Below are 14,042 nucleotides of genomic sequence, written 5' to 3' on the forward strand. Positions count from 1 at the left end.
AAGTGTTATTGTTTTTTGCTGCTGCTGGCGGTCATGTCTAAAAGGGAACCCTAGACCCGCGGTAGATCTCGTGAGAATGATTGTTTTAACCCAAACGATGATCTTTTCCTAATCCTAAAAAAAGTGAATATTTCGTCCCAAAACCTACCCAAATCTTAAATACAATGCTGTCACATTTTAAAACATCATTAATTTGTTCAACGTACACAAATTATGAAACAGAACGAACAATTGTCGCGAGAGTCACAAACCAAGGGTTCCCTTCTGGATACAACTGCTGCTGGCGGAGCGGAACACAGTTTTCACGCCATTTTGAGATATTGGCCAGCCGTGGAGTAGCTCGTTGTTTAAGGACAATGTGATCGACCCTTTTGAAGCTATGCCGATTACTTAGTCGTTTTTTAAATATTGCCATAACGTTATTATTTGACCGTCAATCCAACTGATATAACATTTCTAATCTAGATCACTCTTCCAGACATGTCCACCGAGGGAACAGCCGACCAGGTAGCTACATGCAGTTCTACTGAGGCGCAAGCTAACTAGCTAGCATAATTTAGCTTGTGTGTTATTTTTGGATTATATTAGCAAGCAGTGTCTGCTATCGTATCTGTATTTTGCTGTGGTCGTTATACGTCAGTGTTAACTAGAACTGTGCAATTACGCAGACGGCAATGATATCTAGGGCTTGATGTAATGCTAAAACGCTAGTTAAGCTTAGCTTGCGTACGCCATATTGACTAACGTTGGCATTGTCGCTGCTAGGTTAGTTGTCCAACGTTAGCGCGTTGAGCTAACTTACCGTTACCTAGATATAAGTTAACTTTAGCTAACTTTTCACGGTACTTGGTGCTTATCTGTGGTGCCATCTATAAAGACATAGCTAGTTCTTGGAAAAACCGTGTTCATTGCTTGTAACTTGATTTGCCTATCAATTAGCCACAAGGCTCAGGGCCCCATTTATCAGTACCGAAGCCATCTTTAGATAATGAGCTCTTATTTTGGCCCTCTCCCGTCGTGGCCCCCCTAGAGTCGTCACCACAGTGACACTGTATTGCAGCGTATTGCAAGTCTGTTCTGCAACATAACCATTTTGTTCTCTATCGTGTGTGTTGTCTTGCAGGCTGCGGCAGAGTACATCCCAGAGAAGGTGAAAAAGGCAGAGAAGAAGTTGGAAGAAAACCCATATGACCTTGACGCATGGAGCATTCTGATTCGAGAAGCACAGGTTTAGTGACACAGAGTTGCATTCCTGGGGTTAAGCAAACTGGGAAACTGGGTGGGAGGGATAAGGGGATATAGACTGTTAAGATGCAAAGCACTTACGCTTTTCTTCACAAAATTACTTCTTCATATGTTAAATATCATGGAATGTAAATGCATTCTTCTTCTTTAGAACCAACCCATAGATAAAGCAAGGAAGACATATGAGCGACTTGTCACACAGTTCCCAAGTTCTGGCAGATTCTGGAAACTATTCATTGAAGCTGAGGTTAATACTTTTACTTTTCTTTAGTGTGCATGGCTGGGGATTTTTCTAACATGATCAACAATGTGATTTTCACACAAACAAAATGTCTTTTACTTCTATGATGTTTAAAGTCACAATTCTTTTGAATCACTAGGCCTGACTTTGTTTGTTTGCAGCTCTGACCTATATAGTTTTCATCACAGGAGTAATGAATGAAGATATATTTACTGTTGAAAGCATCTACCTGCCTAAGAATGTCCTACACATTGATGGACCTGGATTGAGCAAGAATGTTGGATAATGTAAAGCACTTAACTTTTCAGGCTCTAGCTGGACTTATTAAGAATTGTGCCTTTAAACACAAACAAAGGGGAAATTAGCTCAAACAATTTCTTTTTCAGAAAATTCTTATGTTCCCAGGATTTAAAAAAAAAAATACTCTGCGTCGTATTTAAATGGGGTAAAATGCATTTGTTGCATGTTTGATCTGCAACAGTATTAAAACTATTTTAATGGTATTGGAGTGCATTAGCCTTTTATTCACTTGTCGTGTCAATTTATTGCCTCCTGTGTCATTTCTTTCGGGTAATTTTATAAACAAATATTTTGCTTGTGTGGCCCATTCTTTCCTTGAGACACCCCCCACCCCCCCCACTCCTGAATATATGACCAGTGACCCATTTGCCTTGATGCCATCACCAGGCTTTGCTGTTATGCAATCAGCTAGTAATAGGGTGATTAATTTTCCCTCGCACATAATCATTTTTTGCTAGCCTGGTGAAGTGCATTTTCTGACGCCCTCCACCTCTGCAGATGAGTATGGCACACACTGCTTGCATAAAGTTGCACAGCAATATCAAGCATCAGAATTTAGCTTCTAAGTTCAAGTGTGTAGTTCTGGCAAATTATTACCTCCATGCTGTGAACTGAATGTTGCTGTATGTTGAGGTTGTAGTGGTTGTGGTTTGTTGTTGTGGGGTTGCTACCCCTGCCCCCTCCTCTTCCTCAGGCCTCACTCTCAACCCAGTCTTCACCCACTTATACCACCTAGTGCAGTCCTGGGTTGATAATTCAGGGAGTGGACATACATGTTATGTAATGTAAAAAGAACACATTGCTGTGCTTTCCAAATTGACTAGGCTTCTCAGGAACAGTCCTTAATAATTTAGTCTAGCCTACAGATGGCACTAACTGTACTTGTGCCAGTAAAGCATCAGTGTCAGCCTCCACACTCCCTTCTAACAAAGATGGCAGCCAGCTACAACATTTTCAAAAACAGAGCAGATTAGCCACCAGATCTAGCAGGGATGTTTTGTTTGTAGATCTTAAAGAATAATGTCACTTGATAGATAGTAGAAACTAAAATAGGGTTAATTTAAAATTCCTAATATCACTGAAGTTTTATTTGTACAGCCGTCAAATACATTAATAGGTGATAATTCTAATATTTGGATTGTTTTGAAACAAACTAATAATAATAAAAATAAATAATGCATTTTATTTAAAGGCTCCTGTCAAGGCACTCAAGGACACCTTGCAATCAAAAGCAAGCAAGACAATAATTATAATGAATAATTACTACCCTGATTATTTAAAAAAAACCTCAAAATATGTATTAGAGTAATTATAGTTTGAAATTAAACCATAACAATTTCACACAGGTGCAGCTTTGGACAGGGATTGTTGGTGAGTGTTTAAACACCTTAAATATCTAGAGCAAAGGGTTCCCAACTTTTTCATATCAGGGACCCCATAAATACATAGTAACTGGACCATAGACCCCTAATTTGAGAGGCCTTTGCCTTCATAAATCTACTCTCAGGGTTTTTTGTTTGTAGGTTTGGAGATAATTAAGGCTTCATAGTAAATTAATGATCACTACAGATTCCAGTCTATCAAAATGGCCAACCCTAATAGTGTTCAACTTCAAAATGTGCTGGAGTTGAAATACTTTATTCCTCTTTTTGCTGGGGACCCCCTACAACCCTCCCAGGGACCCCTATTGGCCCTTGGGGCCCAGTTTGAAAACCACTCATCTAAAGTACAATTTAGCTGATGAGTGCATCTATAGAAGACAGATTAGATATTAGCATGCAGTTGTTGGAGTGCTTTGTATGTTAAGTCAGTGTTACCATTTGCAACAAAAATAAATGGAAATATGCAACTGATGCTAATGCTTAATTTTCAAGTGACTAGATTAGTGTATTTACAAGTAACTGAGATTTTTTGCCTGTGAATGTAGAATTTTAGGCCTGTGTCTTTTTCTTTGTAGGTTCCTATCAAATATAAATATTCAATACATGTTTAATAGTAAAACATAAAGGTGGAACTGAGCAGAAAAAAATCACGAAGGATCAAGTATACTGAGAACTTAAGAAAGTAAGAAATGTTTGTTAACGTCATATCATAACTTCAACCATTTCCTTCCTTATTTATTATTTAGCCATCCCCTCTCCCTACTAAACCCCAAACCACAATTCAGCCCAAAACACATCTGAAGATGCTAGTTTGGTATATTTCTGTATTTCTGATAGCTGAAATTGGAGACTGGATATTTGAATTAGCATGAAGGTTCATTTATTTATTTATGGATTAAAAGCTTACAGAGGTTCTTAAATTAGAATCTTAGTCCAGACCATGTGTGGCAGTATAATATAAGAGCTCACAACTCATTTGCAATTCATAGCAGATATAGTACACACCTACCTTATTTGGTAAGTATGATGAGGTTTCATTTTCCCTCTTTTATTAGAAATATGAATTTATTTACCTAACTTTGAAACCCTAATAGCATTGCAGAACCCACTTTTGTGAAATTCTATGCATTTTTAAACCACAGGGAAAAAAAGCATTGTCATTAAAAAGCACAGTGTATCCTCATGCTTGTGTGTGAATCTGGTTCTCTTGAGATTTAACATCGGCCTAAATTTTAAAAGTTGCAGAGTAAGCACAATCCTACCGAGTCTCTCTCATTGCTCACATGTTTTTAAAGCCCTCTTTTAGGAAGTCCAGCTCTATGAGGATTAATTCACATATTGCATTCAATGAAACGCCCGTGGAGTATAAGAAAGTATCCCCTTGAGTGTAGGTTGCCAGCACATGTTGTCTGAAACAATGCTGCAGTTAAGAGCACATTGAGGCCAACATTCTTGCTTGTCACAGTCTCACAGTCTGTGAGACTGTTTCAGGATACTTTTGTCATGCTTTTTAAAAATCCTTTTCATCATGTTTTTTTAAAGCTTACAGCATGACAGAGAAAAATGCATTGTTTATCTTCAGTGAGAAACCAGTGGGAAGTAAAATCTTGCAGAACTCCAATCAGCTCAAAGTTTAATTCCTTTTCTGTGTTAACAGCTGCATGCCAGAATTAGTGCAATTTCGCATTTGGTAATTGCATTATAGAAGTATATCAGTATTCTGTACTGTGGAAATTGGATTGAAACATGATTTTGACACAGTATGGTTGTTTCCATTGCGTTTTCAGAAATGGAGTCGGCCAGTGCAGTGCAGTCATCTTTCACAAGCAGTGAAGTGGTCACGATATCTTTCCTAATGCAAATTAAGCTGTTTCACTAATCTTTCCTACCTCCTATGAGGTGCTCTGTAACTTTAAGTGAACTTTTGTCTCAGATTAAAGTTAGTTGATAGTGTGAATAGAGCATCATAGACGTGTGTTTTAATTAATTTTTTTTCTAGCAGTGACCTCTGAGAGTTTTATGGGGCAATTACTCACACAATTACTAATGTCTCTAACCAGAAATCATGACAGTTACTTATGATAATTCACAGATCTTGTGAGCAGTTTAATGTAGGAACCATTTCCTTACTACCATATAAAGAGCAGACATCTCTACGGCCAATATCTCCAAACTCAGCAATTTGCACCAAAACAATCTAGATGGATAAGTAGCACTACTAATCAGTCTTTGTATTTTTGATTTAGGGGTGAACTGTCTCATAAGAGCAGCCAATAGGAAGTGTAGTAATACTTCCCTCCAGGGGAACATCTAGAATCTCATCAGCATATTATTGCATAATTACAGTACATTATGTGGCTGATCTATTTCAGGGTAGCATAAGGAAACATCTAGACTGAACGTCAGTTGTTGTAAAGGTTTTATCGTTGTAATGCAAATGTTTTATACCTTGAAAAGCTCAGAAAATTTTGCATGTAGTCATGCTCAGTATTTATTCCACAAAAGCTTAATGGAATTGTTTCAAAAAATGTCATAATTCAGATAATATATCTGAGGCATTTAATATTTTGAGAGAATATTAACTTATTTATTGGCTAAAAATCAACATTTTTATTAGTAAATACATTTACAACTTGTTTTTGTCTTTAATTACTTGAGATTCACTGTTCACTGTTGCTTTGATTCTGTTTTTTAATGATAGTGAAACGTTTAGTGTGTCAGAAGAGCTGTTGCAGTTTCTAGAATGAGCAAGTAATGTAGGTCAGTCTTTTTTTGGGGGGGGGGAAAGTACCCTTAAGGCACTTTACACTGCATTCGGCCTTAAAAGCATGTTTTTTTTTGCAAAGACCCTGCTTAAAGAAATGATTTAAAAATTATTATTTAAATTTACTTATGCAAGGGTCCAGCGGTAGAGGTCTTCCTAAATTTTAGTGTTTTATTTCCATGTTGTAAAAGCAGTTAGTTTAGCCATGTGCATTCAATGCATGCACAATTTGTGAACTTTTCATCTTGAAATGTTAATTGTCGTATTTCCCCCCAGATGTTGTTGTAGCATTTGTGCATATCAATTCAGATACAGATGACTGCATGTTTATTTTTTTTGTGTGTGTGTGTTTTTGGGCCTTTAATCTATTGTGGACAGTTGAGAGGTGGTGGGATACAAAGGGAGAGAGGAGAACAAACCAGAGACGTTGTAATCTCAGTAAATATGTCTCACCTAGTAGGGATGCCCCCAGATACATGTATGCTCAAATGTAGTAACAACAGGTCACTCAAGCAACTTGACAGGCTGGAATTCACTTGTTATATGTGAGAATATTATTGTCCATTCTGAAAACCTCATTGTCCTGACATGCTTTTAGACCTAAACTGCCATTATGTTGTTAATAATTAAACCTTTTTTCTTTTCACTGTCAAGTTTTTAACTCACTGAAGCCCTGCCAGTCTGACAGCATTGCACTCTACTGTCTCTGTGCCTTGGAGATATTTACCTAACATGTAAACCATTATTTTATGTCACCTCCTGGACAGTTAACGTTGTAGAGCACATTAATGTAAATACGATGGGATTGGATTGGTTTATCCATATAGGTGCCACTACTCCATAAACAACAGGCCCTCCTGTCTGAACTGGAGGGAGATCTGAGACTGTTGCTTCAACTCATCAACCGTAGGAACACACTCGCCCAACGCTGTGAAAGAAAGAGACTTTTTAAAATACTGTATTTCTCAGATTTGGAGCACTTTTTCAGTATTTTCCTCTGGCAGTAGTATTTAAAATCTGCATTCTGCAACTTTGTCAGGATCTTTCCTGTAACTTGTGGTCACTGGTGTTTTTCTGGGTTATGTGGCACAATCTACAAAGAAAATAAACCCCTTCTTAAAAGTAGTTTTGTCATTCTTGTGTGAATTTCACTTTGTTGATCTTAAGGGTGCTGTGTATGTGTGCGTGTGAGAGAGTTGTCACATTTGCATGAATGCATGTTTTCTGCAAGTCTTTCGAAGTAGAGGAGATGTTTGAATTAATGTTACATTTACAATCTTATTTGCAGATCAAGGCTAAAAACTATGACAAGGTAGAAAAGGTAAGTGTCCATTACACTCATGAAAGCTGACTGTCATTCTGATACCTGGGAAGGCTCAGTTGACTGTTTAATTGAATTAGTGTATCTGTTTGTTGTTATATTTGTGGTTTACACCAGAATATGCATATACATTATTATAGTTCCCATTAAAGTAATTGTACGATAATTGTATCGTGAAATGCGAAAGGCATGTAATTTTTGTACTAACAAGCACAGAAAGTGTGCCGAAAAGAGATTGGATTAGAAAATGTTGGAAGTTCTTTGAAGTGTGAGTTGATTTCCCCACATACTGACTTGCAATCATAGCTATTGTACATACTGTGGTTTGTATTAGTATAGTTTTATTAATGGTTTAAAAATAAATATTGTTTCATCTCATATGTTTATATACAACCACAATTTTACTGTAAGTGTAATCTATTAAACTGATGGTACTGTTCATCTCCTCAGTGGTCTGGAGTTGATTTGTCATTTCTCACTGGGTTTCAACCTTGATAAATGATGTGAATGCACCCCGTTCAGTTTTTTCCTGAATGTCAGTTCCACACATTGAGACATTTGTAACCCTCAAACAAGCTTCACACTCTGTTTTCATTCGAATTGGAGCCTCAGATGTAGGCCACATCTGAGGCCTGTCTAATGAAGCGCGACAACCAAAGTGCACTGAACAACTGTGTTGAGTAAAACCTGGAACTCCCCCAAATCTGACATATGGGCTAAAGTGAAAACCGCTTTTCTGATTTGTGACACTAATGACTGCTATATTAGTTTCAGCATGGTTTAATAAAACCAAATCAATGGAACACTGAAGCTGAATAATTGTCTTGTAGACTATATACAGGTTGTATATATAAAGTATGTTTGCATTCTTGTTCCAGCTATTTTATCTCCCTGTATTCTTGCCCCTGTAGTTGTTTCAGAGATGCCTAATGAAAGTGTTGCACATCGACCTGTGGAAATGCTACCTCTCATATGTTCGAGAGACCAAAGGGAAGCTCCCAAGCTACAAGTAAGAGAACATGTGCTGCATACTGGGGTTAAGTATGTTGATATGTTGTACTGTAAAATGCACATTTTACATTATACATATATTTTCTTACCTTCAGAGAGAAGATGGCCCAGGCGTATGACTTTGCTCTGGATAAAATCGGCATGGAAATTATGTCTTACCAGGTAAACCGATCTGAACTAGGTACTGTCTGTATCTGTGTGTATGGATTTCTGTCAACCGCTGTCGTCTAACAGCTATTCTCTCCTGCAGATTTGGGTGGACTACATCAACTTCCTCAAAGGAGTGTAAGTGTTCTTGTTCATGTAATAGTGTGCAACTTCATTAACTGTGTTAGCAAACTCTTAAATGTTGACATTTCTGTTATGTGTTTAATTAGTGAGGCTGTGGGCTCATATGCAGAGAACCAACGGATCACAGCAGTCCGGAGGGTGTACCAGAGAGGCTGTGTGAACCCCATGATCAACATAGAGCAGCTCTGGAGAGATTATAGCAAATATGAGGAGGCGAGTAACCCATGCAGGCCTCTGGCCTTCATCTGTCTACCTATGTGTTTGCACACACAGAGTTTTAGCTGTTTAAAGACTGACTTGTTTGTTTCACAAACAGGGAATCAATGTGCACTTGGCCAAAAAGATGATTGAGGATCGGAGTAGAGACTACATGAATGCTAGGAGAGTGGCAAAGGTGAGACAAGTGTCCTGTTTTTAATCCTTGTGCTTTATATCAAATAGTCAGGCTGTCTTTGTAAACTAATCCAAACTGTTGTGTGGTTTGTGTAACTCAGGAGTATGAGACTGTGATGAAGGGGTTGGACAGGAATGCACCCTCAGTACCGCCCCAGAACTCCCCTCAGGAAGCCCAGCAAGTGGAAATGTGGAAGAAGTACATCCAGTGGGAAAAAAGCAACCCACTGCGCACAGAAGACCAGACCCTAATCACAAAGAGAGGTGAATTTGTGCACAGAAAATATTGTCTTGTGCCATCAGAATGTGTAAATATTATTGTGTAAATATTTGCTATATAGGCATCAAAAGGCATGTGATTCAATATCACATGGCATGCAAAAGACATACATAATGGCTGAGGTAGTATGAATGCAGCCACTAGGGGGCGTAGGTTTACATTTTTCTCCTCTTGGTTAATAATTCAGGTGTTCCTAAACTTCCTTGAGACCCAAAAGAGAAATTTGGTGTTTCCCTGGGCCCCAAAGTTGAAGAAAAATACATAATGAACTACTCTAATATCTACATTTATAAACTACTGATTAAAACCATGAATTTAAAATGTATGTGAAATGTATTTATTTCATTATAAAAGTACATCAAACCAGTAGTTGAATTTGCTGACTGTAACGTCATGTTTCTCACTAACTCATAAGGAACTTGGACTATGAATTTAGATGTGATGCATAGTTAGATGCATTAAGGCAAGACAATCTCAGCTTAACATTCTCAACAATAATCAGACACACTGAGGCCTCTACTGCATTACAAGTGGCTCTGGTCAAGCCAATGTTTATGCACTCGTACTTGTACTTTTGTTTCAGCATTATGTGCATGACTGAGTTTGGAGGAATTTCAGAAGTCAGACACAATGTTACCTCAGGCAGAGAGCATGAACATACTCTCTGATTCAGATTCCCAAGAAGAGGGAGGGAGACGGAGAAGATGAATTCACATAACATAACATTGTTATGCATTGTATTCTGCTAATTGGTAACCCAATAAAAACGGCACTGCAGCCCTAATTTTGGGAAACACTGGTCATATGCATTATTTCTGTAATCATAGTCAATTGCTGTTGTGTTGTGTTGCAGTCATGTTTGCCTATGAGCAGTGCCTGCTGGTGCTCGGCCACCATCCTGACATTTGGTATGAGGCAGCACAGTACCTGGAGCAGTCCAGCAAACTGCTGGCAGAGAAAGGGGTAAGAGAAATAAACCCTTTCAGATTGAAATTGTCAAAAACCTGCTGAGTATTTTTCAGCTTCAGTTCAAAACTGTCTGTTAACTCTTAGATGTATTGTCTCTCAGGATATGAATAACTCCAAGCTGTTTAGCGACGAGGCAGCTAACATCTATGAACGTGCCATTGGGACTCTTCTAAAGAAGAACATGCTGCTGTATTTTTCATTTGCTGACTATGAAGAAGTGAGTGTCCAGTAGCATACTCAACACAAACTGTAATCAAGACATTAAGAGACTCATCAGCGTATATGTTTTGCTTTCCTCACAGAGTCGCATGAAGTACGAGAAGGTCCACAGCATCTATAACAAACTGCTGGCCATTGAGGACATTGACCCCACGCTGGTCTACATTCAGTACATGAAGTTTGCCAGGAGGGCAGAGGGGATCAAATCAGGTCGCACCATCTTCAAAAAGGCCCGAGAGGATCTACGCACACGTCACCATGTGTATGTGACGGCAGCGCTGATGGAATACTACTGCAGCAAAGTAAGGACACATCATCACATGTATAACATACATACGGCATGCTTAAAAAGCAATCTTACAAACATCCTCTTTTCATCTTTCCACACAGGATAAATCGGTGGCCTTCAAGATTTTTGAGCTTGGTTTGAAGAAGTATGGCGACATTCCAGAGTACATACTGGCATACATTGATTACCTCTCACACCTTAATGGTAGGTCATGAATAAAAAAATGCAGAGCTAATGAACAGAATGTACGAAGTCTGTTCTTTATTACTAATCCATTAATCTAAGCAGTGATGTTCTGGTATCAGCTGTTAGAATTTGAAGAATTTCTCTTCTGTTATTGTGACAGTAATGGAAGGTAAGTGTTTAACCCTGTTTTTTCTTCTTTTGTATCTCTGCCATATGTCTCTCCAGAGGATAACAACACCAGGGTTCTGTTTGAACGTGTCCTCACCTCAGGAAGCTTGTCACCAGAGAAGTCAGGGTAATGTCGAGTTTTAATTTAATTTGCATGTGTATGAAGTATGTAAATGATGTAATAACCCACATCGTTGACAATGTTTGTTGATGTATTTTTCTCCAGTGAGATCTGGGCCCGATTTCTGGCTTTTGAGAGCAACATAGGAGACTTGGCCAGTATTCTGAAGGTGGAGCGCAGGCGATTCACTGCCTTCAAGGATGAGTACGAGGGCAAAGAAACAGCCCTGCTAGTAGATAGATACAAGTTCATGGACCTGTATCCATGCTCTGCTAGTGAACTCAAGGCCCTTGGATACAAGGTGTGTATGTTTCCCTGAATGATATCTTTGTACTAAAGCGGTTATGAATCTGCGCCCAGTGGCATAAAACCCCTTAAGTTAAGGTTTCCCTTAATTTTTCATCTAAGGATGCCTTAGGGAAAATGAGTTGCACAAAATCACCATAAGGACCTATCTAGGATGTTGTAAGGGAAGACCATTTGATCATTAAGTGTTTGGCCATAGCTACTTAAGTATCCCTTTATGCATTGCTAGAGGGTCCTTAGTGACTATTTTTGTCAATTCTTTACTCTATAATTTATGGAGATTGAAGAGGAGGAAAAGACACTTAGACACATTTTTCAGGACAGTGAAAACTCATTGGACATTATGAACAATCTTAGCAACTAGTTACAGAGTAGATTTGACATTAGTGCAAGCAACTTTGTAGCTTGCCAGCCAAACGTTACCATAACTGCATTGTTTTATTGAAACTCACCAGTTTGTTTACTCCTGTTGATGTTTGCCTATCTTCCTTCTTGCTGTCATAGTAAATATTTTCATTTTTCTTTATTACTTCATCCATGCTCCACAGAAAGATTTCTTGCACTGATTATGCCAGTTACTTCTTTTCTACTTCTCTTTGTTGTCCATTTTGGGTAAGCTAGCTAACACTTACAATAATTTTGTCAAGTAACATTGAAGAATAAGAACATGCTGTGAAAGCCTAGTCTAAACAGCTAGGTGAGGAGACAACCTTAGCTTAGGGAAATATTTTACTTAATGGACAAAGTCAAGTTTGAAACTTAATGTGCAACTAGGCACAGCTTATACTCTAACCTGATATTTAAACTGTTTCTACTGTATGTTTGTAGGATGTGTCTCGTGCCAAACTGGCAGCTCTGCTCCCAGAGACTGTGGTGGCGCCCTCTGCGCCTGCATCAAAGGATGAAGTTGACCGTAAACCTGAGTACCCCAAACCTGACACCAATCAGATGATCCCATTCCAGCCACGTCACCTCGCCCGTACGTAGTCCTCCTCTCAAATTTATTAGATGTTGTTATCTTTATCTTTAAATTTGGTGATTTTGAATTTTTTGATGAAATGTTCCTTTATGATTTCAGACATGTCAGTAAGCTTCTTAACAAACCATTCACAAAGACACTGGACTGTTAGCATTATAAAATGCTGTGCCAGAAAGCTGAAAACAACGCTGTTTTTCTTAGCTTCTGAAAAGTTCACATTTTGGAGGTGTTTCCGTTGGACTGTCTTCTGCATGTGCTTAATGTAGAGAAGGATACATCTTTGATGTTCGCCTCCTGTGTTCCTCCCTATAGCTCCAGGTTTACACCCAGTCCCTGGTGGAGTCTTCCCAGTCCCCCCAGCTGCTGTTGTCCTGATGAAGCTGCTCCCTCCGCCTACATGCTTCACTGTGAGTTGCAGCAGCTTAATACTATCAAGCTCGTATTAACTGGAAATGAAAAAAGGGATTTTTTTCCCCTACAAAGACTGTGTGTTTTTTTTCTTGCTGCAGGGTCCTTTTGTTCAAGTGGATGAGCTCATGGAAACTTTCAGGAGATGCACACTTCCTGAAAGTAAGTTGCTTTTGTCAGCACTCAAGATGAATCCAGAACATTTCTAATTTTAGCCACAGTAGCAACATGGCTCTGGTGAGGAAATGTCAGTCAGATGGTCAGTCAAACAATCACTTTGGTCTAGAGTGAGATATCTTGACAGCTGCCAGAGGAATTCCGATAAAATGTGTTACAGTGTGTCAAAATGTTGTTCTGCCCCCGTTCTGACATGTTCCTGATGTATTTTCTGTCTCTGCAGCTGTTGATGCTGCTGTAGAACTCATCACTGGTAGACAGCCCGATGCAGGAGGGGAGGGCAATGGAGCCATGGAGAACCATGCTGTTGCCAAGTCACTCAAGAGGCCTAACGCAGACTCCGACGAGGAGGATGACAAAGGAGCTGTCGCTCCACCCATACATGACATCTACCGTGCACGCCAACAGAAGAGGATTCGATAAACTAACGTTGAACCCTACGAGAATGTAAACTTAACAGGAGGTCCTATGGAGTAAATGTCCACATGTCTGAGTGCGTCTGACAGATTATACATCCTGTTGATTTCTGTACAGAAGACAAGCATACAGTACATATACACACTCACACTCACACAGACATACACACACCTGAGTGTTCTTGTGGCTTTGTTTTGTTAACAGTTTTTATTTTTAAAGACTGACCATTATACTGTACAAAATTTTTAATTCAACCATTGATTTTGGCACACAGCTCAGTTTTGACCTTGTGATGTTCCAGTGATGGCAAAGTGGATTTTTTTTAGATAACTGGAGGAAACAGTCCCTTTCAATAAAAGTGGAAAAGAATTCAACCAGATTTGCTGTTTTTTATTTGACTGAACTGATGATTTATTGGTATCTTTCTCTGAACAGGCTGTCTGTGGTGTCTTTTAAAGTCTATAATCCAATAATCTGAAATTTAAGCCTTAAAGTGTTTTGCATAAGATTTTGGCAGGTCTTAAAAATGTATTGAATTAATGACAATGTTACTTGCATAATGTTGCATTGTTCAG

The 14,042-nt window shown here is 38.8% G+C and overlaps 1 protein-coding gene across 1 annotated transcript; it reads left to right on the forward strand.

Annotated features, from left to right (window-relative positions):
* Positions 1–282: 282 nt before the first annotated feature.
* Positions 283–13,841, forward strand: cstf3 (cleavage stimulation factor, 3' pre-RNA, subunit 3). The gene is made up of 20 exons (XM_084718353.1): positions 283–507; positions 1,124–1,228; positions 1,397–1,492; positions 7,221–7,253; positions 8,165–8,262; positions 8,360–8,426; positions 8,515–8,549; positions 8,642–8,768; positions 8,872–8,949; positions 9,050–9,212; positions 10,082–10,191; positions 10,298–10,414; positions 10,500–10,718; positions 10,807–10,909; positions 11,117–11,186; positions 11,286–11,481; positions 12,315–12,465; positions 12,778–12,872; positions 12,975–13,035; positions 13,274–13,841. The coding sequence occupies exons 1-20, from the start codon at positions 481–483 to the stop codon at positions 13,471–13,473; spliced, it is 2,151 nt and encodes a 716-aa protein (XP_084574479.1). The 5' UTR covers positions 283–480; the 3' UTR covers positions 13,474–13,841.
* The last annotated feature ends 201 nt before the right edge of the window (positions 13,842–14,042 follow it).

This window comes from Lutjanus erythropterus, chromosome 1 (genome assembly GCF_056507025.1).
Source record: "Lutjanus erythropterus isolate fLutEry1 chromosome 1, fLutEry1.hap2, whole genome shotgun sequence".
In the NCBI taxonomy this organism is placed as follows: Eukaryota; Metazoa; Chordata; class Actinopteri; order Lutjaniformes; family Lutjanidae; genus Lutjanus; species Lutjanus erythropterus.